This window comes from Eretmochelys imbricata, chromosome 1, assembly GCF_965152235.1.
Source record: "Eretmochelys imbricata isolate rEreImb1 chromosome 1, rEreImb1.hap1, whole genome shotgun sequence".
Classification (NCBI taxonomy): Eukaryota; Metazoa; Chordata; order Testudines; family Cheloniidae; genus Eretmochelys; species Eretmochelys imbricata.
Window position 1 is genome coordinate 353423321 of NC_135572.1, and position 27111 is coordinate 353450431.

Below are 27111 nucleotides of genomic sequence, written 5' to 3' on the forward strand. Positions count from 1 at the left end.
TGTGCCATACTGCCACCGTTGAGGTCCGCAGGGGCATAAAGAGAGGAACTGCTGCAAGGGCCTTCTCTGTGAGGACCCTTCTACTTTGAAACTTGATCACCTCCTTTGGGTAAAATAATTGAATCTGTTGATCTTTCTCAGATGTTTTCTCCCTGTTGTTTAGGGAGTGAGAGAAAATCATGAGGGGAGGGTAGCAAGTAGTGGGACAGGGGATTTTTCCTAGATATTTTTTTTGACTGGGCATTGCTGCGGTGGATTTGGGTCTAGGGTTTAGATGAAATAGCTGGCCTTGTGAATTATTATAATCATATTTTTAACTATTGTTAAGGACACCTGAAGCCAGGGATAGGCAGCCTTACATTTTTAGTGTAAAACAGAAGAAATAAAAGGCAATAAATAAAATTAAATTGAGAAGAACATTTAGGCTGACTTATAGGAGTTCAGAATGTAGCTGAATTTAGGAAATGCTTCTTCACAGTAGTAGGCTGTGGATTATTCTCCCAAGGGAAGTTCCTCAAGTGATGAGGTTTCACCTCATTACTTGAGGAACATTTACAGCTAGACTGGGAATACATTTACCAGAGAATGTATTGTGGAGAAGAAGCCCAAACTGGTAGGGAGATATGCTGGGTGAGCTAACAGGACATTTTCATCTCTGACTTCTGTTATAATTTCGTGCTGGTGCATGGCTGTTCTTTTGTCATACATCCTTTCCCTCCCTCCTTGAAATGTGCAACTGTTTCCTGTAGATGATTACGATGAGGCATACACCCAGCTGAGTCTCCTCATAAAGGAATATCTAGGTATGGTACAGCCTTCAGATTTGGACAGCAGTCGCGTCTTGGACGACAAAACAGTCACAGGTACTGTACATGACTTTCCAACTGTGCCAGTCAGGAACTAACACCAACTTTATTAGGAGAATGTTACTAATTACTTGTCAATTAGAAACCTTTGTGCCCTATCTGTGAGAGAGGTGGCCTCCATGATTACTGGCCAGTGAAAACTCCCCAGGCCTGCCACTGAGTAATGTGCCTCTCTGACTGCCCCTCTCCGAGGAACCGAGTCTGTGATGCTGCTCCTTCCAGTTACTTATAGTTACTTTATATGGCAACTGACTTGGGAGAACAATGTTGGGAAAAGCGCATTGTGTGACCTGCCTCCATATAACATTAGGGTTATTCCCTAGCGGATAGATATCCACTCATCAGGGAAGGTTTTTAAGGGAGATTCACAACACAAAACATGTCTCCTTGGCTGCCATCTTTGTGCCTATCAGACTAATGAGAAAAAAGAATTGGAGCTCTGAGGCTGAACACTTACATTCCCCCTGGCCTGGTGAACAGGGATATGAATGGGGTCTCTCCAAATCAGGATCCCTCTTGCCATTGGCCAATAACCCCCATCTCCTTTTAACAATAATTCCTTATTGCCGAGTTAGCCTGGGTGATTGACACCTGAGTTAACCTAGCCTGGGTACAGCCACACGGCACAGCCACATCTGAGTTACTTTGTCCTCAGTGGTGCTGCACACTTCTATGTGTGTCGCTAGGGCTTTGGGGGCATATCCCATGATTCTTTGTGCTGCAATAAACTAAGCCTCTTTAGGAGTCTTTCCCAGTGAATTGTGGGAGAACTTGTCTATTGTTTTCGACACACGGGGGAATGGTGGGAAGGCACTGCAGGACTATCAGCACTCGAGTGATATAGCCCGCATTCTCACTGCAAAGTGGGTGGCGTACCAGCCTCAGTGAAAGTGGAACCCAGGCTCTCACCCATACCCCCAGCTGGGCCAGCTAGCTCAGGTATAAAGCACCACTAAATTCAGATGTGTGGACAGCAGGAGACTTAAGGGAGACACCTGGGCTAACTCTGTGGTGAAGACATGCTTAATGGTGAGATGTGCTTCTCCCTAATGACAAGTAAATTATTTAAGAAATCCATCCTTATTCTGGCCCTAGATTCCATTCTGTCTCCTCTATTTGGGCTATACACTCCTGTAGTTAATGGAGCCCTCAGTGGGAACGAGGGAGGGGAGACAGAGAGTTTCTTGACAGGGAGTTGTGTAATAAGGGAGACAAGAAACTTGTTTATGATAGCTCTTTTCTCCAAGAGCTTCCACAGTTCATAGGTTACTTTAAATCCAGTGCTGAAGGAGGGTGACTGTTTTCCTAAACAGGGGAAGAGCCAATAGTCGTGACTTTCTGCATGGCTTGCAAGGCTGCAGATAAGAGAATCTGAAGAAAGCGTAAGACTGGCACCAAAGTGTTCATGACAGATAGTGTAAAATTCATCACTTTTTCGGGTCAAGTGGTTTCATATCCTGAAAGAATTAATAAATGTTGATTACTCTGTGGGGAATGAAAAGCCTCAACATGGATTGTAACATATAGATACTACCATGACAGGTAGCTTTCTAAAGAAACCAGTAAATTTAATCTAAATCTGGACTATCTTAATTTTCACTTCTAGAAGTGCCAGTGTTTGTCTGAGGTTAGGGAAGGCTTGTGGGGCTGACTGGATTTTGGAGAAGCAGGTTACCATGTATGCTGTATCTTGTTCTTGCAATCTTGCTGTTAGTTATTTTCTGCTAAAACACTAGGGCAGGTGTTCTCAAACTTCATTGCACCATGACCCCCTTCTGACAACAAAAATTACTCCATGACCCCAGGAAGGGGAACAGAAGCCTGGGCCTGTCTGAGCCCCACTGCCCCAGATGGTGGGGGTTCAGCCCCAGGCAGGGGGCCTGTAACCTGAGCTCCACTGCTGAGGGCTGAAGTGCTCGGGTTTAGGCTTTGGCCCTGTGTGGTGGGGGTTGGGCTTCAGCCCTGGGCCCCAGCAAGTCTAAGCCAGCCCTGGTGACCCTATTAAAATGGGGTCCCAACCCACAGTTTGAGAACCACTTCACTAGGAACTAGAACTTTCTGGCACAGGAGGGAGCGCAATGTGGAAGGATTACGGACAGAAGAGAATCTTGTCTAATTATAATATGTTCTGTCTAAAGCACCTGACATTCCTTTAACAAAATCGTAATATTCTTTCACATTTTGGAATTGTCAATTTGTACTTTGTTGCTAGCCACAGAAATTCCATTAATAGTACTGGGTTTTGGTAATTTTGCTCTTCATAAAGTAACTTTTAAATTGACTATGCATCGTTAAATTCACTTAGAGCTTCATTTATAGGAGTTTAAATAAATTTAAATATCTTAGTTCTGGAGAGAGTATCTCTTCTTATGGACTGTGTGAAATAATTCATTTTAAAGAGTTTGCCTCAAGATTGACTTTATTTTGGACATTTTTAGTAAGAGAGTAGAAGGGAGAAGATTGGTTCTCTGATATTATGATAGGTTGTTAATTCTTTTTTTAATGAGCTGCCATTTGAGATCTTTTGTTCATGTACAAAATAAAGACACTGGGAGAAATCAATAAGCTTTTCTTTTGAAACACTTTTTATAGAAGAAATTACCGTACTCATATGATGATAATGCTTTGCACGTACGTAGCAGCTTTCATCCAAGATGTCGGTGCTTTATAACTATTAGGTAAGCCTCACAACACTCTGGATAGGAATACATACTTCACAACATTTCACAGATGGGACATTGGTGCTGTAGCTGATTATCAGTGGTGCTGAGCACTCAGAATTCCCATTGAAGTTGGTGGGAGTGGTGGGTGCTCAGCATGTCTGTAAATCAGGCTCAGTTAATCATTTGCAGCACCTGGAATAGAACTCAGGAGCCATAACTCCCTTGTTTTAATTACTAGAAATTCCAGCATATGCATATCAGCAACTTGAGCTGGCTAGGCTGAGAGACATTTGGGGAAAGTTGGTATTTATTTATTACATAATTACAAAACCAAACATACACAAAATATGAATATGTGTGTGTAAGATTGTATGTATTTGATTGTCTTCCTCTCCTCCACCCTTCATTTATTACTCTTCTCTTTAGATTGTAGGTACTTTGAGAGAACTACTTTTGTACAGCACCTACTACAATGGAGCCTTTCTCCTGACTGGGTTTTCCAAACACTGCCATAATATAAATATTCGTAAGGGTTTTCTTTAAATTTTAAATTGATATTTAGGGGTAATTTGTTAGCTAAACTGAAGCCCAGCCTCCTTATTTGTGGCTGTAGTTTTGCACCCTCAAATTTTGCTTGAAAAAAGTGAGTTAGTTATATCTCCAGCTATCTGGTTTAGTTGCATTTCTGACTACTTGTAAATCAGGTAGAGGTGCAAGTACTTACATTTGCGCCCAGAGGTGAATTGTGTGCACAAAAATTCAGGTGCAAATGATTCTGACAAAAGGAAGGGCAAGTGATTCAAATTCCCTGGCTGTGAGGTAGGTCAAACATAGTCTTTAAACAGCTTAACAGTGGTAACAATGTTTAATAGCTAGCACCTCAGGCAAATAAAATTAAGCAAAACAACATGCTGTACACCATCAGTGTCCCTCAGTGGTTTCTGTTTTGAGTATTTTTGGGAGCCTACACTTCCCTAGGTATTTTGAGGATGAATTGGTTAATATTTGTAAAGTGTTTTACAAATTACAAAAAGTGCTAAGTATTTTTATTCCATTCCCTGGCATCTATTTCTTAGAACTGAGTGTCTTATTATCTTTTTAACTTTCATTCTTACCACTTGCAAACCCAGAACAGTGTGAAAAGGTACCTGGTTATTCTGCAACTGCAGACATGGAGTTTCTTCAACAGGATTTCAACTTCTTGTAAACAGAGTTTAAATTAAGGGTTTTGTTGCAATAATAACTATACCTGTTCCCTGCTAGATTCCAGCTCACTGTCTTTTGGAGATCACAAAACTTTAACCAGTGGAGAGACCATTAGAATTGCCCAGTCTTCTGACATCAATGAATTTTCGGACTCTTCAGCCAGAAACTACTCTGTTAGAATCTCAGCCAAACTTGCCGCACAAAAAACACCAGTGGTAAGGGGGAAATGCTCTAATTTTAAACATATAGAATGCTAACCTATGAGTAGGATGTTTATGCTTTGGTCTATCCCTCCAGCCCCCATATCATTTTTACAGCTGTTCTCTGAACTCCTTCCAGTTTGTCAATATTTTCCCAGAGTGGAATGCCCAGAATCAAGCGTACCAAAGGCAGCTGAAAGAAAATGTCATGAGCATCATCATCTGAGGGGGAGATGGGGTAGGGAACTGTGGGCTTAATCTTTTCACACCAGTTTTACACCAGAGTAACTTCATTGATTCTGTTGGAGTTGCTTCTGATTTATGTGGTTTAAGTTGGATGAGGATCAGTTCCTATATACTTCTACAAGAATGCATGGAAACAATCCAAATTCAGGATAAATAATGGATATGCTGCTGTGAAATACAAGGAAATTGTCTAACAGGACATCAAGAGCTTTGAACCCGATTCTGCTCCCACTGAAGTCAATGACAAAACTCTCATTCACCTGAGTGGCTGCATGTTTGGCATGGTTGTCACCAGAGATTGAATTCAGACATGTTTCACTGCTGCTTTTTCTTCTTTTTTTGGCCCAGAGACTCAACAGTGTGCTTAAATTTTAAACAACCTTGTGCAATCTAAGCTTCATTTTTTTTATAGGTTGTTCCCTAAAGGCAGACTTTAATTCACTCTCCTTGCAGGCTGTGGTGGAGTTGGTGCTGTCAAGCAGATATTTCTAATGATCCTTTTCAGTGACAACGGCAGGGGAAAGAAAAAAACAATGGAAGCTTCAAAATATGTTCCATTCCAGGGCTATGAAGTCATAATGATGAATGATGGTTTGGGCAGGCCTGGCTTGCTGGATAGTTATTGCCACTATCTCTGTATTTATAGCAAGCTATACCTGATTCTGATGTCTAGAGTTCTGATTCTGGATGGAGCAGAGAATCAAAAAAAATCACCATTATCCAAGACTTAAAAAAAGGCTTTCTTTAGTGGGAAGAAAGGTATGACTGTAAAATGGGCTACCCAGACAGGGAACCCTCCCATCTTTCAGACATCTTAAGCAAAATCCCATGTCTCATGCCATGTAGAGTTAAATAACTGTCATTTCATTTTATGTTTATTTCATCAGAATATATATTAGCTTAAACTGAAGGAGAAGGCTGTGTTTCTCTCACTTCAGCAGCTTTCTGCTGTCATCTGTATCACAGCGATTTATGTCTCTCTCTCTTTATTGCATCTTATATTGACACTTTACATTTTGTCAAGCCAGGGAAATAAGTATTTTATGATGAAGGTGGCTATAATTTAGCCCGGGTTTAAGTTCTTCAGTGGGCTAGAAGGCTTCCTTTATTAGTTTTCATGTTCGTTGCTGGGAATATCTGCCAAGCTATTTACTTGGCCTTCTAAGTGCCCAATATATTTGTTCATGTGTATGATGAGGTTCTGTAGGATCAACTGAAATGTCAGTCAGTAAGTGCTCCAATGTGAAACATGAGTGCAGCTCCAATAATTTTCAATATTAAAGATTGTAAATATGTCTGTTATGAATTTAAAGTAAAATCCTGTTTAATTGTTCCATTTGGAAGAAGAAATGATTCCTTTACTTTTGGCAACAAAAGCATATGGCATGACTGCTACAACTGCATTCCTTGCTTCCTATGTGTAGAATGGCAAAGTGAGAAAGAGCATAAAAAGACTAGCACTGGCAATCCAGGAGCAGGGTAAGAGGAAAGGCTTGCTGACCAGGAAAAGAACCATCATTCTCCATGGCCCTTGCAACTTGTGGGTGCAAAACACATTATACCAATGTTGCACAAGTAGAAATAATTACACAAGTTGCAAGGCAGTACAGAACCAGGCCCTGCAATCTATACAAAAATCAGAAATAATTGCTTCTTTACAAAGTACATGATTTGTGAAACATCTGTCTGAAATCTGTGTAGGTCTGGACCTAGCTGGAGTAGCAAAAGGGAAGGAAATCACAACAATCTGTGGGTGAATAGGTTCAACAAGGCAATCTGACTCTTTCTTGTGAACCCTTTGCCATCTGGAGAGCCATTCTTGGGATGGGAGTCAGAGTCACCAGATAAATTGTGGTGTGGGGTCTTATTGTACCATTGTGATGCCAAATCAATATGTGATAATGTCACTATAAAATGACTGTTGTTTTTTTGAGCGTTTTCTTGCCTTACCCACACTGGATTTGTCTGCACTGGGAAATTATATTGTGCTGATGCAGCACATGTTAACTAACACACTGATTCTCCAATCTGCTAAGGTATACAAAGAACCCTGAAAGTGGCCATAGATTTCCAGCAGAGAATTCCCTCTGTGTAGGGGAAATCTCAGCTGGTGTAGAGTTGGCACAGGTGGGGTAGCCACCAACCACTCCCTACCCTTAGAGTGAGAGGACAAGGAAAGCAGCATGTCAGGAGTATGTTGGAGCCAAATTCTACTATACTCCTTCCCAGTGTTTTCCCCAGGAATTGAAATTAAAGGGGGGTGTTTGAATTTAGGGGGGAGGGGGGGAAGGTCAGGGCCGATCAGGGGTGAGACTGTGAGGGTGAAGGTGGGCTGTATGGCACCATAGTAAAAACTGAAAAATGTTCCATGACCATTTTATTAGATTTAACTCATGTTTTAAAATCATCACACAAATGGAAGTTGGCTACTCAAGCCTTCTATGAAGCACTACATCTACATCCTTCTTGGTTTCTTGTTATAATTTTGCACAACTCCGTTAATGAACTTCTTGAATGCAATGTGTGTTCATCTTTGGTGGCTTCTCGTGTGTTCAGTACTTCCATTCCTTCAATTGATATGCTCATTAGTTCATTCACATGATCAGGCAGAAGGTGACTTCTTTCAGAACACAAAATTCTATTCAATGATGAAAAAGAACGCTCAGCTGTAGCTGTTGTGACTGGGAGTAACAAGAGATGAATTCCTAGTTCTTTCATCTCAGGAAACATAGCACAAATATCGGGTTGAGCCACTAGTGATGATAAAAAAGAAGTTGAAGTCAAATCTTCATTCATCCCTCGTATGGTATTCCACTGTGTGTTCAAATTCTCTATTCTGTCCTGAGCACATGGCAGTCCCATTGCTGGTAGTGCCTCACTCCACTCAACTGTCAGTGTTTTATAGGACAGGGATCTGTAAAAGCTACATAGAGGTTGAATAGAATCTAGAAGTTGCTGTTGTACATTTTTAAGAATCAAGTCTATGTACCTTTTCAGTTGTCTTTACAAACACTTCTTGTCCTCTTCACTTAAGGATTCAGTATAAATGCCTTCATTAGTCAACTTCTGGACTGAAGTCTTTGCTTCTTCCAGTACTTTTTCAATGGTTAGGTCTCTGATTGATCCAAATGTAGCTTCTATTGCTGGACAAAGATCTACCACTGTTGTAGCAGATGCCTGGATGGCATTGTTTAATGACCCAAGTGGTTTCAACAGTGGACTTACAAGAGAGAGAATGGCAATAGTCTTCTCTGAATGTAGTAGCAAAAGTAATCCACCAGCCTCACTACTTAGATCCATCCCATCTTGGTAGAGACTTTCCAAAGCCAGTAATAACGGCTGGAGTAATTTTAAGACAACAGCCAAGGATCGCTCATGAGAAAGACAGAGGGTGTTCCCAGGTTGGACTAACTTGAACTTCAGTCCCAGTGTATCTTCTGTATTTTCCAAGATATTCAGTCTTTTTGGACGCTTGCTGAAAAAAGAATATAATGAAGACATTAAATTTATAACTTTTTAAATGTCTTTTGAAGAGTCTGCGGCTCGTACTAGCACTAGTTGAAGTAGATGGCCTCTGCAGTGTGTATAGGAGAGATCAGGGTTACACTTTTCTCTGAACAAAGCTTGTACTTCACCATGTCTTCCAGAGAAGTCTGCAGCTCCATCAAATGCACAAGCAGCCATCTGTTTGGGGTCCAATTGACAAGCATTTAACTCTTCTAAGATGTGAGTTGTCACAGATGCAGCTGATGTGCCTTCTATAACTTGAACATCTAGAAATGCATCTACTGGCCTACCACTGACATCCAGATAACATACACAATGACTTAATACTTGATGCCCATTTGCATCGGTGCATTCATCAGCCATGTATGCAAATTTTTTGAATGTGGTGAGAGAATTCTTCACTTTTTCAACTGTTGAGTCTTTCACTGTTGCACCACGTTCTTCTAGCCAGTCAGTTGAGTTTCTTGCAGAAAGATAGTGAGCATTTGCTGGTCTTGTTCAAAACCAGTGTTCAACTTCAGGATGAACAAGTGACAATGCACTTAACATTGGCCTCCAGTTTGTAGTGTGTGGTATCTCTTGCTTAAATAGAAAGTATGATGCTACAGCCATGTTTGTTCGCATGAACTGTGTTGTGTCTCCAGCATTCTTAACAGCCTCATTAACACTCACCGGTGTTGTCCTTGGTCAGTGGAGACTCAGATTTCAGAGCTGCTTTCACATGAGTTCACCTCCCAGGTGGGGGGCAAGAAGGCGCCTTGCTCGTTCCTCCAGCTGCTCACTGTTCGCTCTGGCCACTGTTGTTTGTTGTGCCCCCGTTCACTCCATCACTCTGTTGCCAGTAGCCCTGTGCCATCACTTCTGCTGCCACCTGCTACTGTGACCTATGCGAGTTGGTCTCTTGAGGTTCCACCAGCTCTCAGTGATTTCAGCTGAGCTTTCAGTGGGGGAACCTCACTGCTAGTGCAGGCTGGGCCGTCTCTTCCACAGAAACACTGCCCCACAGCAGGTCTGAGCACTTAGACCTGATTATCAGTAATTTTAGCTGTAGTGGTCACTTAACAAAACAAAAGACTATCTATGGAGCCTAATCAGCTCTGTCTTTAAACAGTGGAGAGGGGCAGGTCAAATAGTACTTGTGACTCAGGCAGACCATCAAGCAAAACACCCGTCCCCACCCTCTCTCTTGATGCCCTCAATCAGCACAGGCTGAGTACAGTTCTACTGCCCTTTACTCATACAATAAGAATAACAACATTTCATTCCTGCCCCCACCCCCATTCAAGTGATTTGTAACCGAACCCCAGCCAAAATCTATCATTGGGGCAGCACAGCTCTGTTTGCTGGATACCTAGGTAGATTAGGTTTGAATGTAAATACAATCTGGTCCTGCAGCCTTTCCCCCCAGCCCCCAGCTCATCACTAGCTGTCAGGGAGAGCTCATTCAGACTTTGCTTACAAATCATCATTTGAAGTTATTAGGTTGGCCAACATCACCGAAATGAATGCACTGACACTGTCATAAAAAACAACAGTTGTATAAGGAAGCTAGTCTATGTTCATACTTTTCAAATCTATTCTACCTTTTCAGATACACATATTTTATCATGCACATTATGTGCTTTAAAGTGTGTATTAATATTTCAATTTCAATTCAAATTTCCAAACAATCACTAAATTGGCAACACAGCATGTAACTATTCACAAAACTAGGGGGGTGTTGGGGAAATTCATGGGGGGTGTAGGGAAATCCCTGCTCCATCCTTTGCTGGTGAAAGGAACCTTATGCAAGCAGCGTAAATTAAAGTAGGATTATTCTTGTTTTAATTTATACTGGGACTGTGAATCAACCAGCTCCCTGCAGTCACCCCTTTCTGCTACATCCTAGCATAGCTCAGATGTAGTGAAGAATCAGGGCTTCAGTGTAAACCAGGACCGCCATGTTTAAAATCAGGCGTGACTTTAAAGACAAAAGTCCTGTCTACACTGAGTGCTGAGTGATATTTAACACTGTGTTAGTTAACGTGTTATAACACAATGTAATTTCCCAGTATAGCTAAACCTATACACTCAAGAGCCTTAGGCTATGTCTACACCACCACTTTTGTCAGCAAAACTGGTGTTGCTCAGGGGTGTGAAAAAACACCCCCCCCCCCCGAGTAACATGAGTTTCACTGGCATAAGTGGTAGTGTGCACAGCACTATGCCGGTGGGAGAGCTTCTCCTGCTGACATAATTACCGCTGCTCATTGGAAGTGGTTTAACTATGTCAATGGGAGTGCTCTCCCCCATTGGCATGGAGCGGCTACACGAGAGATCTTGTAGCGGAACAGCTAGGCCGCTGTAAGGTCTGTAGTGTAAACACAGCCTTAGCCAGAGACTAAGGAATGTCGTGGCCATTTGTTACCTTTCTGAAGGCCTGTATGTACTTGTAAGTTATTGTAATAAGTTGATCATATTTCTTGCTCAGGAAAAAGCATCTCTGCAGAGACGGCAACGTGCAGCACGTCAGGCGCTGTTGGGGAAGGCTCCTAGTGCATATGCCCAACTTTTTCAAAGGTAACGCGGGCATTTGTATTAGTCACGTCCTTTTCAGCCGAATGGAAAATGTCCATCGTGAACTCCTTCCCCATTGTGTCTGCAAGATGAATGATCAGAAGCTCTTAAAGATCACAAGTCCCATGGGTGACTCTTCTTAAAGCCTTTAAGTCGAATCCTACAGTTAAGCCCTATACATGGAGATAGTTTAAGACCATTTTGGCTCTCAAGTCAGAGGGTGAACTAACAGTGTGAGGCCAACCTGCAGTATATCTGGGACTGTGAATTTATAACACACACAATGACAAGGCTGCCTAGCTCGCAGCAGGGAGCAGTTGGGAGGGTTCGAGAAGCTGGGGCATCTGGATTCCCCGAGCTACTTCCGCTGGCTCCCTGCAAGGGGCAGCCCTCCAGGAGCCTCCTGGGCAGGGTTCCCAGTAGGGAGCTGCCAACGGAGTTGAGAGACCGGGCTCTCAGCTCCCCACGCTGTCCATCTTAGGTCGGTGGATGTTCATCACCTGTGTATATTAGGTCGACTTACATTTCTAGCATAGACATACCCTTAGTCCACTGCTATTTGCTGCCTTTATTTCACTGTGCCTTGCTCGTATTTTGGATTCTTTGTTTGGAGAGAAAATAAGACTTCGTTTTGGCAGAGCTGTCAGATAGGTGAAAGAAACTCCTATCACCCTCATTTGGTATTTGCAATTACCAGCCCTGAAGGGACATCTGTGCTCAGTGAAAACAAATTGGATGCAGGAGTAGACAACACTCCGTTCCATATGGTGATGCAAGAAGTGAAGTCAGGAAATGCCATAAATATGAATGTTTGAGACTCAGAGTTGGACAATGAATCCTGAAATCATAGATATTAGATAGAAAAGAGAACTACAGGGTCATTTAGTCTCTTATGTCAAGTAGTATGTTTACTAGTGCAATATCCAGTCTAGTTTTAAATGTACCTTGAGATTGGCTTTTCACCTTAGAAGGCTCTTCCACAGTTTAATACATCTCCCTATCAGAAAGATTATCGTGATATCTACCCTAAATTATCACTATCCAGTTTCGTCCCATTACTCCTAGTTATACGCCTTGTACCACTCAATATAACCCCTCTTCGTTTTTTTATGCATTTCAGAAAATTAGACTGTTACCATGTCTCAACTCTCTATTAGTCAACAATTAGCCAAACTACATATAGTTACATCTTTCCTCATAAGTCTGTTCCTCTGGCCCCCTGGTAAATTTTGGTGTTGTGCTCTAAATTCCCTCCAATCTGTTAACATCTGGTAATTAGGTGCCAGAATTGATCACAATTTTCCAGCTGCAACAACGGGTAGCAAAGAAGGCAAAATTACCTCCTGTCTCTGGGACATGATATCTCATTGCCACTGCATATGCAGCTCAAAATTGCATTGGCCTTTTGTGGTCATTTTGTGTGACAGACCCAAGTCTCAGTAGCAGCCATGTCAGTCTGTATCCGCAAAAAGAAAAGGAGGACTTGTGGCACCTTAGAGACTAACAAATTTATTTGAGCATAAGCTTTCGTGAGCTACAGCTCACTTCATCGGATGCATGTAGTGGAAAATACAGTGGGGAGATTTATATACACACAGAACATGAAACAAGGGGTGTTATCAGACACGCTGTAACTAGAGTGATCAGGTAAGGTGAGCTGTTACCAGCAGGAGAGCCGGGGAAGGGGGGGAAAAACCTTTTGTAGTGATAATCAAGGTGGGCCATTTCCAGCAGTTGACAAGAATGTCTGAGGAACAGTGGGGGAGGGGAGGAGAAAAAACATGGGGAAATAGTTTTACTTTGTGTAATGACCCATCCACTCCCAGTCTTTATTCAAGCCTAAATTAATTGTACCCAGTTTGCAAATTAATTCCAATTCAGCAGTCTCTCGTTGGAGTCTGTTTTTGAAGTTGTTTTGTTGAAGAATTTCCACTTTTAGGTCTGTAATCGAGTGACCAAAGAGATTGAAGTGTTCTCCGACTGGTTTTTGAACGTTATAATTCTTGACATCTGATTTGTGTCCATTTATTCTTTTACGTAGAGACTGTCCAGTTTGGCCAATGTACATGGCAGAGGGGCATTGCTGGCACATGATGGCATATATCACATTGGTAGATGTGCAGGTGAACGAGCCTCTGATAGTGTGGCTGATGTGATTAGGCCCTATTTGGGTGTCCCCTGAATAGATATGTGGACACAGTTGGCAACGGGCTTTGTTACAAGGATAGGTTCCTGGGTTAGTGGTTCTGTTGTGTGGTGTGGGGTTGCTGGTGAGTATTTGCTTCAGGTTGGGGGGCTGTCTGTAAGCAAGGACTGGCCTGTCTCCCAAGATCTGTGAAAGTGATGGGTCGTCCTTCAGGATAGGTTGTAGATCCTTGATGATGCGTTGGAGAGGTTTTATTTGGGGGCTGACTTCCTGTTCATTGTCATCTCTAGGTTTTTTCAGCATGCTGCTTCCTAGGTTTCTCCTCTCTGTGGAGTATCTGTCCACTTATCTGTATCTGTGACTTAGATTATGTTTCCCCAGTGTGTATTTTATTTTGACTTTTTTTTGTTTCTACTTGGCTACACAAGTAAAGCACAAATCACACCTCTCTGAAATTTGATTATAAAAATTTCTCTTGACATCCATCATTTTTCTCTTGTCAGCTTTGTTCTTGTACATTGTCTACTTTCATTTAAAATACAATTCAATACAAATACCCATTCAGGGAAAATGTTTCTTAATCTCAAAGTTCAGTGACTGTGGGAGGGAGCTTCTTACTGTACTCTGTTGTCAAGAAAAAGAGAATTACTGTTTACATCGAAAGCAATCCTTTTTACTGGCAGTGCAGTTGAACTGACTGAGAGAATGCTGGTCCTAGAGTTGTGCTGACATAACTGAAGATGCCAATAGACAAAAGAAAAAAATATACTCAAAAAAGCTATATTAACTCCAAGCTCCATTGAAATGGAAAGTGGAAAACCACTGTTTGCCACAATGGATGAACTTAGTAGGGAAAGAAACTTTGTTCCATTGAGGGCATTGTAAATAATTTGGAACAAAATACATTTATAGCTATAATAAAATACTTGACTGTTTTTAAAAAAGCACAGCTGTCTAATTGGTAAATATACAGAGTATTTGCCATATAGAAATACCAGTGTTTTTATACAATGCTATAAACTACTGAATTGGATATTTTAAGATTTTGGGACATGTCCTTGACCAACATAAATCAAAAGTAGCTCAGTTTAAATCAAATAAGTTATATTGGTTTTAAAAGTGGTTTAAAGGAAGAATCAGTTCTGTTTTTATTTATTGCAACAGCCAAAGGAATAACTATATAAATTTATATTTTTAAATTGAGATAATTTAAAATCTGACTTCCTTATTTTGTTCCCGTAGCTGTGTGCAGTTGCAACTGAGGTTATTTTGATGTTTAACTACCTGAAACACAGTATGTGGGCACAATTGGGTAGTTTGACATCTAATAATAATATCTAGTTCGTGTCAATGCTGCCTGTGCTATTAAAGGTACAAAATAAGAGGCTGGGGTGAGGTCTAACTGAAATCAGGCCCTTAGCCATTGAATAACTTGTTGATTTCCCCTGAATACCCCCCGAGGGCCTGGATTCTGTCACATACACATGTGAGTAAAGAAGAGAAGGCATGGCCAAGAAGAGAACTGCAAAGTGTAATTGACAGTGCCACGGTCCTGGCTCCACCCCAACTCAGGGAATTCACACACTTTGCAGTCTCTGCACTGCTTTCCAGGATGGGGCTTAGTGCTAAGGAGGTATGTTCCATGCATTTTAACATAACACACTTGATACACTCTCTTCTGCCTGAATAGCTCATGGTCAGGGCATGAGTATTCCACGCAGGTGGCTGTATGAGAGATTTGCTGGCTTTCCTGTCTGATCATAAGAACATAAGAATGGCCATCCGGGATCAGACCAAAGGTCCATCTAGCCCAGTATCCTGTCTTCCAACAGTGGCCAGGTGCCCCACATTCCCACTGGACGATCGAGATGCTAAAGGAGCACTCAAGGACGATAAGGCCATTGCAGAAATACTAAATGAATTCCTTGCATCGGTCTTCATGGTTGAGGAGGTGAGGGAGGTTTCCAAACATGAGCCATTCTGTTTAGGCGACAAATCTGAGGAACTGTCCCAGATTGAGGTGTCATTAGAGGAGGTTTCGGAACAAATTGATAAACTAAACAGTATCACCCTGAGCTCTTCCAGCTCAGCCATCCTGGTCTCCGAAGACCATACACGGTCTCTGAGGGCCAGGAGCTCCTTGCACCAAATGCACACAAATGCCACCTGCTCATAGGGCAGGTAATCATACATGCTGCATTGGGTGCAATAAACTGGGTAACCCCCACTCTGTTGCTGGACTTCGTCCTACATTCTCTTTTTACTCCTGAAGCTTGTTCCTTTGTTGTTGTTTTGTTTTTATCAGGGGGTGTGTTTGGCTTTAAGTTTCAAGAAGTTTAGGGAATGTTAAGTGAATGTGCCCCCCTCCCCTCACACTCTCCCTGGAGAATCCCCTCGCAAAACTCCCCTGTTTGCTAGCTCCCCTGATCACTTAGGAGCGGGCTTTTTAAGGCCCTGGTCTTCCTGAGTAGCCCTGCCCCTTGTTTAAGGGTTGATGGGTACAGGATACAGGTACAACATAATGTTGCTTTGCCACATTATTCTGTGCCCATTTGGGGGCAGAAAGGAAGAAGCAGTAACTGTGGCCCCAGGTACATGGGTGTCCTCTTCAGAGTGTCAAAGTGGATGAGGTAATTTCTTTTATTGGACCAGCTTCTGCTGTTCAGGGAGAGACAAGCTTTTGAGCTTACACAGAGGCCTTCTTCAGATCTGGGAAATGTACTCAGAAGTACTGAAACATACTCAGAAGCTCTGTGGAAGCTCGAAAGCTCCTCTCTGTCCCTAACAGAAGATTGTCCAATAAAAGATATTACCTCCCCCACCTAGTCTCTCTAATATCCTGGTACCAACATGGCTATGCTTCAGAGTGTGTAATTTAACTTAGCTGACATGTTTTTCTTTCTTATTCAAGCTGCGGCAGCCTGGAGCAACAGAATTTATAAACTCCTGGAATATGAATGTTTCTAATGAAACTGATGACAAAACCTTAATGACAGTCACACACTCAATTGGCAGTGTGAAAAATAAGGGATTTGGCAGGGAGGGGGAAATCCCTGTGAAGCCTTTTAAAACACGTTTCTTTCAATTGTCTGGCTGGTTGTTTTAAGTGTATCTATCAGTAGGGATTTAGCCTTTGAGAATGGGTCACTGATTCTAAATCAAAGCTTTCACTTCAGGGAGCAGAGTCCATTTTCCTGTGGCGGATGAGTCCTTAGACTGTGACCTTCGATCTTAAGTGGTGCATGATGTATCCTCTTCTCAGATTTCTGTTTGAGCTCTCCTAACCTCTGCTGTCAAGCTGCGTGTTTCAGCATTGCATATTGAGTGGAGATATTTGTTAGGAAATGTGTGTGAGTGGAGGGTTGTTTTTTGTTTCTTTGAAATGCCATGACGTTGATTTAGAAGGCTTTTGACAGTCATCAGTGGCTCTGAGAGCCAGCAATGGGATAAAGAACCCTTTTTCCTCTATGTAATTGGTTCAGGCCAATAATGACCAAAAGCCGTTACCTGCTGGCAACCATTTGGTGGCCTATGCAATAGGAAATTTTTGGTCTCACTTTAAGGGAGATTTATTTATAAGTAGGATTAATAGGATGAAACTAAGAAAGGGCAAATGAAAGACCAATGGCAGAAAAATCCTGTTTGCAGTGAAACATGTTAGGCTGTAGAATGATTCCCCAAGGAAACTGGTGACAATCCCATCACTGAGACATTTTAAAAAATAAACAGGACAAAGCACTAGAAAACATACAATAGGAAACAGTCCTGCATTGGTAAAGGTTGGTTTCTAGTATCTGTGATTTCTATGGGACAAGGATCTACAAACCACTTCTGCAGTTGACAACATTATTGGCAATCTTAGCAGAAGAGCTGAAGAATGAGGGAACATGCTGAGTTGGGGTGTATCAGCAAGATGGCTGCTGCACCTGTACATAGGATAGATAAAGGGCATCTTTAAGAGTTGTAACTTAATTTTAAATAAAACATTTTAAGAGGGACTTCTCTTATGTTGGAAATTCAGCAGTGCTCTTTGGCACATGACTAATGTTTATATATAAAATGGAGGCAATACTGCAGTTAGCATGGGTTACATTTTGTTAGATGTTATCATGAGTGACTGTGGTAGAAGACATGAAGAAGGAACTCCAGGCCTTGTTAATAACAGACACAAGATGATGAGAAAAATAATGCTGTAGGCAAGACTTTCAAATGGGATCTGTGCTCCTAAATCACTTGAATACTTGTGAAAAGCTCACCCTTAACAGGTATAACCTCTTTTAATAGATCAAAACTATTTTTTTTCATTAAAAATAAATTTGCTTAGCTTACCACTTTGGAATCAGGAGAGCATAGATACAATACTGATTGTCGTTCCAGGAGTCTATATTTATTGTTGTACCACACAAGTTTTATTACAATGTGGTCTACTAAGAAGAGATGGGGACTGGGAGTCTGGACTCCTGCTTTCTCTTACTGCTTCAGTTGGTGCCTTGATACGTAACCTTGGGCAAGTCACTTAGGCCAAAATTTTCAAATATGGGCACCTAAGGTTAGGCACCTATATCCATTTAGAGATCTACATTAGTGGCCTGAATTTTAAAGATGCTGTCAGAATTCCCATTAAAATCTAGGAGCTATGGGAAGTTTTGGCTTTAACGTCTGTGGCTCACTTTCCCCATCTGTAAAATTGGCATAATACTAACCCAGCTTTATAAAGCACTCTGAGATACTCTGATGAAGGACACTAGATCTGTGTGCCGAACATAGTGTATTAGAATACATGAATGTATGCTCTGCGTGCTTAACTTTCTTTTTATGTCATTTCAAACATCTTGCAAGTACCCCAGCAGCGATCAGCCCACATGGATTACTGGAGTCAACATCATATACCTCTATGCTCCCAAGTGGAAGTAATGTCACCCAAGACCGGAGTCTGCTCCCTGCTAGCCCAGACACCAGGTGAGTTTAGCTGCTGGATGAACAGATTATTGCTGGACAGGTAGAAAGATAATGCCATAGCGCACAAGACTTGAAATCATTTCCCCAACTAATGCAGTTGTCTCCTCTGTTACATCAACTGCCTTGCTAAACACATGTTGCGACAATGTAAAACAGAACCTGGGGATGATATTGCATAAGTGCTATAACTTGTGTGGATGACGTAGCTGCAGACTGAAGATTTCATGAGCTTTGTTTTTAAAGGGGCATATTGGAGAAGGGAATGAAAAAAATGAAAAAGGATAGGGAGAAGAATGAAAGAGCCTGGGACTCCATGTAGAGAAACAAAACTAGAGTGATCACTATTTAAACTCATAATTTACCAACAGTTACTGCACAGTGGTATCCAGGAGATCAGTGTTTTTAAGAAGATACTGGTGGTGACTGGAATACCATTGGGCCAGGCAGGATGGTGATGGTGGTGATATCCCTGTTTACTCAAATTCTGATCTTGTGAATTGTTTCAGCATCAGCAATCCCTCCAGATCACTCTACCCAACCCTCCCACCCTGTGCTCCATTTGCCCCCTCTCTCATTGTGTCCCTGTGCCTTTGTTATAACCCCTTCTTATGCCCGGACCCTCTCTGTCAAAGATGGCAAAGAGCTAGAGGGTGGGGGGGGCAGCTTGATCGTTGTGCACTGAGCTCCCAGCTCCTCCTGCGACTGCCTGGGAAACCTCTGAATGATCCTTTGCTGCTGTTAGGGAGGGGAGATAGGCCTCGGTCTTCTGCTCCAAATAGGAGACAGAGACAGGGAAGTCTAATCTTCATTTTTAGAGAAGGGGAAACTGAGGCACAGCATGGTGAATTAATTTGAACTTTGTTTGTCCAGTGAGTCAGTGGTAAAGTCAGGATTAGAATGTATTGTTTCCTGACTGCCAGTCCCATTCTCATTCCAGACAGACCATAGTGTCTTTCCAGGGGTATTTGAAAGAGATCATTTTTTTCTCTGTCTTTTTTACCTTTCTAAAAAAGTAGTGTTAATTAGTTCTTGAAAACTTGCTGTCATAAATATAAAGGGAAGGGTAAACACCTTTAAATCCCTCCTGGCCAGAGGAAAAACCCTTTCACCTGTAAAGAGTTAAGAAGCTAAAATAACCTCGCTGGCACCTGACCAAAATGACCAATGAGGAGATTAGATACTTTCAAAGCTGGAATGGGGGGACAAAGGGTTCTCTCTGTCTGTGTTGTTGTTTTTTGCCGGGACCAGAGCAGGAATGCAGGTCAGAACTACTCCTGTAAAGGGTTAATAAGCAGTCTAGTTAGATATGCATTAGATTCTGTTTTGTTTAAATGGCTGATAAAATAAGTTGTGCTGAATGGAATGTAAATTCCTGTTTTTGTGTCTTTTTGTAACTTAATGTTTTGCCTAGAGGGATTCTCTCTATTTTGAATCTGATTACCCTGTAAGGTATTTACCATCCTGATTTTACAGAGGTGATTCTTTTACCTTTTCTTTAATTAAAATTCTTCTTTTAAGAACCTAATTGCTTTTTCATTGTTCTTAAAATCCAAGGGTTTGGGTCTGTGTTCACCTCTACCAATTGGTGAGGATTTTTATCAAGTCTTCCCCAGAAAAGGGGGTGTAGGGCTTGGGGGGATTTTGCGGGGGGGGAAGACATTTCCAAGTGGGCTCTTTCCCTGTTACTTTTGTTAGACGCTTGGTGGTGGCAGCAATAAGGTCCAGGGACAAAAGGTAAAATAGTTCATACCTTGGGGAAGTTTTAACCTAAGCTGGTAAAAATAAGCGTAGGGGGTTTTTCATGCAGGTCCCCACATCTGTACCCTAGAGTTCAGAGTGGGGAAGGAACCTTGACACTTGTGTACGTAGACAGTGACTTGGTCTGATCTTGAGAGATACAAAACATCCACAATCCCCTTTAAAGGCTATGAAGCTGTTCACTTTATCCCTTGTCCTTTAGGCTGCAGAGTTCTTGCTCTTTTGTGGATAAACTTGCTGGTGAAATACACTGTACTGTTCTGTTCAAATCATAAAGAGCTCATACATTTCCACTATATGCTGTCCAGCCAGCCACTGTAATTGCAGAAGTTAATTAACATGCTGTAAAAACGTTGAAATGGTAGGCCTCTGTGGATTAGATTGTACTGTGTGCTTGTACAATATTGGAGCATGCTGAAGGGAACAGAGTGAGTGCATGAGAGAGACTCCGTGCATAATAGGTTGCCAAGGGATTATGCATCATCTGTCCACACCAGTAAAAAGAGCAAAACCTATAACCCAAGTGAGTGTGAAGCTATGATGAGTTGTAAAAGCGTTAAAGCCCTTCACATAAGGGAATAAATGTGTCTTTCCACTCTAGCACAGTTTGGTGTTTTGACTGTAGCAATGTTTTCATTTAACGCTCTTAATAACACAGTGGGAAAACAACTCTGAGGAGAGAGAAAACAAACTGCTAATCTAATTCATTTTCTGTGCATGCATCAGGCCTACTGCAAAATAGACAGTCATGCTGTCAAATCCTTTTGCAAGGAAAAATAATGAAGGCTTGGCTGAAAGTTGTTCATAGGCATGATGGCAATGTCTTGTATAGACTCCCTCTAGCGCTTTTGTAAAACATCACTTCAGAGACTTAATGCTAAAACCTGTGGTGGGTTTTTTGGGTTCGCGTATTGAGGTGAATTAATATTCTTTTATTTTCAATTCCATGCTTCCAACATTTGGGATGGCAGAAGCAGTAAAATGAAAAACCGCATGGGGTAAGAGTATGGTCCAAATGTGAATTACTGGCCTGTGGGTGTAGCAAACAAAGCACTGTCTCCTGACCTCTGGGATTTGGGCCAGCTAATGAGTTGGAGAACTCATTAGGCAACGTCCCAAATCAGACGCGTCATTCATCACATTCATCAGTTACTGCCCTAGTTTGAGCTGTTATGGAAACCAAACCAACTGTTATCCCTAAAAGCAGGAGGCCTGCAGGCCACTGACACTTGGTGTGGTGATGCTGAGTTCTGTAGCTGGTCTGTGAATAAAAAACAGGAATTCCATGGTTCTGCTCCAAGGGCCAGCCCAAAACACATGTCTAGTGCGTGGCTCCACAGGGACCTGCATTCTTTCAGCACACCTATTCTTCTTTTCTTCTCTACCTTGTAAGGTGAACTTCAGGCCCAACCCTCCATCGTCCCACAGAAGAAAGCCCCATAAGCCACACTTCCTAGGACTTCTGATATTCTCTGCCGGTTACTAATCTCTCCCCTCATAAATGTGCTGTGTGGGTTTCAGTCAGAGGATCCACTTATGTTCACCCAGGGGCATAAACAAGTTTGGTTGTTACTGGTCTTTTAGCTAGTGCAGAGGTGGAGCCAGATGCTTAGCTGGTGTAGATCAATGCAGCTCCATTGACTTCAATGGAGCTATGTTGATTTACACCAGCTGAGGGTCTGACCCAGAATATTAATTAATTAATGTTAATGAAAGTCCCATCACCATCATACAACATGCAATGGAAAACACTGATCTGCTGCAATGCCATGTGTTGACATGGAATTATGTATATTCGAGTTGAGAATTTGTTTTGCAGTCCAGTACAGATACATACAGTACAGTGAGCATACCTATGAGACCGCATTACAGTCCAGTGCTTTAATCCTCAATTTATTTCTTTTTGATATATTAGTTATATGCACTATGATCTCATTATTCCACTTTATTGTCCTTTTTTGAGCATGTTGTTTTCTGTGCTTTTCACTTTAACAGAGTCATGGGGTGGGGAATTTGTCTTGGTGGAAGGAAAAGAGGAGAAAAGTAATTCTGAAGAAAAGCCTAAAAAGAAAAGGAGTACTTGTGGCACCTTAGAGACTAACCAATTTATTTGAGCATAAGCTTTCGTGAGCTACAGCTCACTTCATCGGATGCATACTGTGGAAAGTGTAGATCTTTTTATATACAAACAAAGCATGAAAAAATACCTCCTCCCACCCCACTCTCCTGCTGGTAATAGCTTATCTAAAGTGATCGCTCTCCTTACAATGTGTATGATAATCAAGTTGGGCCATAGCCTGGCCATCCCGACCTAACTATATGCACTAATTATTTTCCCAGTGCCCCTATGGTGAGGGGTTGAAGATGTGCTAGATGATCAGAACTGATTTACAGAATGCTTGGCCAGAGATAGTGCCCGGGGGAGATATTTCAAAGGTACAAATGGCAGTTGAAAGTCCATAAGTTGACAAGCACTCAGATTCTGTGATGGCAGGGACCATATAACCTCTGCTTGCCCCCACCCAATTCACTGGAATTTGTTTTTCATGTCGAGGAACTTTTCGGGAGTCCTGTAGTATATGATTGTTTATTTTTATGACATTTATGCTGAGAAGCCCAGTCAAGGATCAGGATCCTTTGTGCGCAGCCCATATCAGACTTATCAGTAGAGCCGCTGATACAGACTTATTACAACTCACCGGGTGTAAGGGATGAGTTAACAGAAAGACATCAACGGTTTTTTCTGGTCGTTAGTTATATACCTTGTGTCCCAAATGCCCCATTATCATCCATCACTCTTCAGGAACACAGGGTAAGACAACTCAGAATTGCCTGTTATTGCACTGGATTGTATCACATTGTGTTCAGATGTGACGTGTTCATGTATACTATATGGAGATGGACACAGGATTAAATTCCAACCTGAATGCAATTTATTTGTAGTTTCTGTTAGGAGACAGATGCAGGGCTAGGTTCTAGAATAGCAGAGCAGGGAACTGACCCTTTAGAAACTAGTATTTGCATTGGCACTGACATTTTTGAAAAATCCAAAGCTGCTGGTTATTCTTAGCCTGGATTTACAACTCCCAGTAATTGCTCTGCCACCCTGTAATGATGCCTGGTGGGTGTTACGGGGAGCTAAAATGAGATCACTGCTAGGGTTAATCACAGTGCTTCAGCAGGGCAGTACGTGGTGCTGAGCCCTCCCGGGTCACATTGACTTCAGCGAGAGATGTGAGTGTTCAGGACTTCTCAGGATCTAATCCTGCTGGGATTGAGGTCAATGGCAGAATCCCCATTGCTGTCCATGGGCCAGGATCAGGCCTGTAGTGAAGATCATTTCCTGGTGTTTTTTCCTGGGCTTTATGCCACTGTTGTATCTCATTATTTTGATTCTTCCCCCCTCATATTTTGAATTTCCTTATATTTTTTTATTTCAAAGGCTCTGCCAGTGCGTAACACTGTCTGCTCCTTTAACCATTCTGCCTTCTCCCCCAAAGACATTCTAATCACAATGTTATCACAAGTAATTGCACTCCACGCAGGAATCGTTGGGCTAAATGCTCTGGCCTGGCTTGTGCATTAGATCATCAGAATGGTCCCTTCTGGCTTTAGAATCTACGAATCAATGTTTTCTTTCACACAATAGGCCAGAACAGCTGTTGTGTAAAGATGGACTTTATTAAATGTCTACAATGTCTACTACAGCCTCTTAAGTTTCCATGTGATTTCTTATTTAAAATGGGTATTTACTGGTATGAAACATCTTCTTTGGAGTAAATGTGCATCAAAGCATTTTTTTCCGTCAACAAATTCAGTGTTTGTTATAGATGCTGGATTCACATCTTTAGAGATTGAAATCTGGGTAGTCCCAGGACAAGTTACAACCCGGGCACTACCATTGTCATGCTAATCTGTGTCCAGGTTGACCTGCAGGCAAGCTGCCCATTCAGGCCTTGGCCTCTGTTGATTTCCCACAGTAGAGCCAAATGCAGAGATGGCTTTGTGCCACAGAGACCTGCCCACTGATGAGTGAAGTGAGACCACCAACTGCTTCTGTATAGGTTACCCAACAGCCAGGTTATTTATTAGTAGTATTGCAGAGGTGCTTGCTTTCTCCAACACCCATTGTGCTAGGCAATGCACATATGCATGGTCAGAGATGGTCCTTTCCCTGAGGAGTGTACACTCGAAATAGACAAGACAGAGAAGGTGTGGAAGAAAGGAGGTATTATTCATTTCATTTTACAGAAGGGGAATTGAGGCAGAAAGAGACTAAGTGACTGGCCAAAGATCACCTTGGCAGTCTGAGTCAGAGCTGGGAACTGAAACCAGATCTTCTAAATCCCAGTTCCGGGCCTTTACCACAAAACCATCCTTTGATTCTGCCGGGATGTATCATCTAGACAACGCTATACTTTCCTTATGAGCCTCGCAGATCCTCTATTCAATAAATAGGTCTTTGTAACTTTTGTAAATTCTTCACTTTATCCCAAAATCACTCACTAAGAGACACCGTTTATTATGCTGAACATAGAATTGGCAAACAGGATCTCTTTGAGATCTAATCCCATCTCTCCAGCTGATTCACTCTGTAGCATGAAGCTCTGCTTTTCTTCCCCTGTCTGTGATTGATCAAATACATTAAAAATTAAAGTGGGTGGTGGCAGTTTTGTTTACTACCTCCAAAGGAGTGTTGTCATGTGTGGAACAAGTGCTGTGTAACTGCTTAGTCTGATGATTTGTTTCAGGCTCCTGATTGACAATATTACTGGTGTCATTGAAGTCATGTTAAACAAACTCACAGGGTCTGGTTTCTATTACCACAAAAGAATAAATCCATTCTCACTCTCAGCTCCAGAGAATCACGTGCCACTACTGGGTTATCTATAATGTCCTCGGCTGGTGCATTTTCTACAGAAAGCTTGTCTGCTCGGAGCCCAGTTCCCAATGCTCCATACTCCGAAGAGCCCAATGCAGAACATGAGGACGCTGGAGGAGTCAGCAATGGAATGGAAAGTTTGAAAGGTATGAATTGTTTTCCAAAATCTACTTTTTTGCTGAGCCTTTGTAATAAGGGCACGGTAATTATAGTGTAGGCCAGGGGTACTCAGACTGAGGCTCACAATGTGGTATCTGCGGCTCTTTGCGGTGCATGATATTAACACACTGTGTGACGTAATTATTAGCCAGTCTAAGCTATTAACCAGTCAGGATGCTTTGACTATGTTATTACCCAATTGTAGTTTATAAAATAATAATACTTGATCAGCCATTTTTTGCTTTGACAGTAACATATAAACTAAATATTTCCCCTCTCATAGTGTTTAAAGAGAAATCTAAAGTACTGTAGTAAATGAAACAGTGAACTCACATGACTGTGGCTCTTTTGACTAACGATCGCTAATTTGGTTCCTGATCCACTGATATCTGAGTATCAGGGTATAAGTATATCCAGATTACAGTGCAATTACATTGTCTCAGCTTCTAATAATACCTGTCTTAAAAACACCAAAGGGTGGTAATAAATGTAGACATGTAGTTAACCTTCCACTTCTATGAATTAGGGGTAGTCACTAGGGCTGATTGAAAATTTCCTGTTAACTGTTCTTCAGCAGAAAATTAAGTTTTTAGCTATGTAACCCTTCTGCCCGTCAGAGTTGGCAGCAACAAGGGCCAGGTTCAATATCTAGGGGATCCATTCCAATAACACAATGCAAACCGGCTCGAGCCCCCACCCAGTGACCTGGGACAAATATATACCACCCCCGCTGGGCGCCTCCAAGAGGCAATACTTCCCCTCTCGCAAGCACATAGTCCGAGTGTAGCAAAAGCCTTTTAATAACAGAGAGAAACAATGTGGCATTATGTTGGGGAAACACCACCAACAGGATTCATAACACAACCCATGAATAAAAAAAACCCACCCCAGGCAAATTGGGGCATGCCCTTTTCCCTTTGGTTCTTGAGTCCAGCAACCCCAAATCACCCAAAGTCCCAAAAGTCTAATGCCCCAAAAGTCTCTGTCCCTGGTCAGGGCAGCCCCAGAGTTCGAAAGTTTATCTGCGGAGCTTTACCTCCCAACCTGGGTGGAAATGGGACGGGGGTAAGAGGCACCTTACATGATCTGAAGCTGACCGCCCCATAGCTCCATAGCGGCGCTCCGCTCCGCCAGCCGCCCCACAAACTCCTTCGCTCCGCTCCGCCAGCCGCCCCACGAACTCCTTCGCTCCGCTGCGCTCCGCTCCGCCAGCCGCCCCACGAACTCCTTCGCTCCGCTGCGCTCCGCTCCGCCAGCCGCCCCACGAACTCCTTCGCTCCGCTGCGCTGCGCTCCGCCAGCCGCCCCACGAACTCCTTCGCTCCGCTGCGCTGCGCTCCGCCAGCCGCCCCACGAACTCCTTCGCTCCGCTGCGCTCCGCTCTGCCAGCCGCCCCACGAACTCCTTCGCTCAGCTCCACGACCCACAAGCAGCTCCTGCCATCCACACACTGCTCCGCGTCGAACTGCTTCACCAGCCGTCCCGCAAACTGCTCCACAATATATCTTCAGGCTCCCACTACTTAACACAACACTCAGTGATTTCAGCTCTTAGGTGATTTCAGCTTGTAGTAGGGGAGCCCCAGTGCTGGTGCACTGTCAGCCCAAAGTGAGCTCAGCAGCCTATAACTAGACTTCTAATGGAATCAAAATTAGCTCTGATATTCCACAGTGGAGAGAGGAGGAAGTGCAATTAGCATGTAAGGCCCTCACCAAGGGGCCCATGCCACCAAGTATTAATACTTGTCCCCAGCCTCTCTCTATTCACACAGTTTTGGAACCCATGACCCTTGGCTAGCGAGTGCTACTTAGTTGATGGTGAATCCCTCCATCATAACAAAAGGCCACGTACAGTTCCAAGCACAGTTCCCATAATCAGGGTAATAACAATTTATTCTTCCTGCCCCAATAACAGAGACGCTGGGGATCCCACAGCAGCCAAAGTGACCATTTGAGCAGCTATGG

The 27111-nt window shown here is 42.5% G+C and overlaps 1 protein-coding gene across 1 annotated transcript in view; it reads left to right on the forward strand.

Annotated features, from left to right (window-relative positions):
- LRGUK (leucine rich repeats and guanylate kinase domain containing) overlaps positions 1-27111 on the forward strand; it is an 89921-nt gene that overhangs the window by 54507 nt on the left and 8303 nt on the right. The window contains exons 15-19 of the mRNA XM_077807907.1: positions 750-863; positions 4793-4950; positions 11159-11247; positions 18230-18349; positions 24963-25135. Coding sequence (XP_077664033.1) covers positions 750-863; positions 4793-4950; positions 11159-11247; positions 18230-18349; positions 24963-25135 — 654 coding nt within the window. The remainder of the gene's footprint in view (positions 1-749; positions 864-4792; positions 4951-11158; positions 11248-18229; positions 18350-24962; positions 25136-27111) is intronic.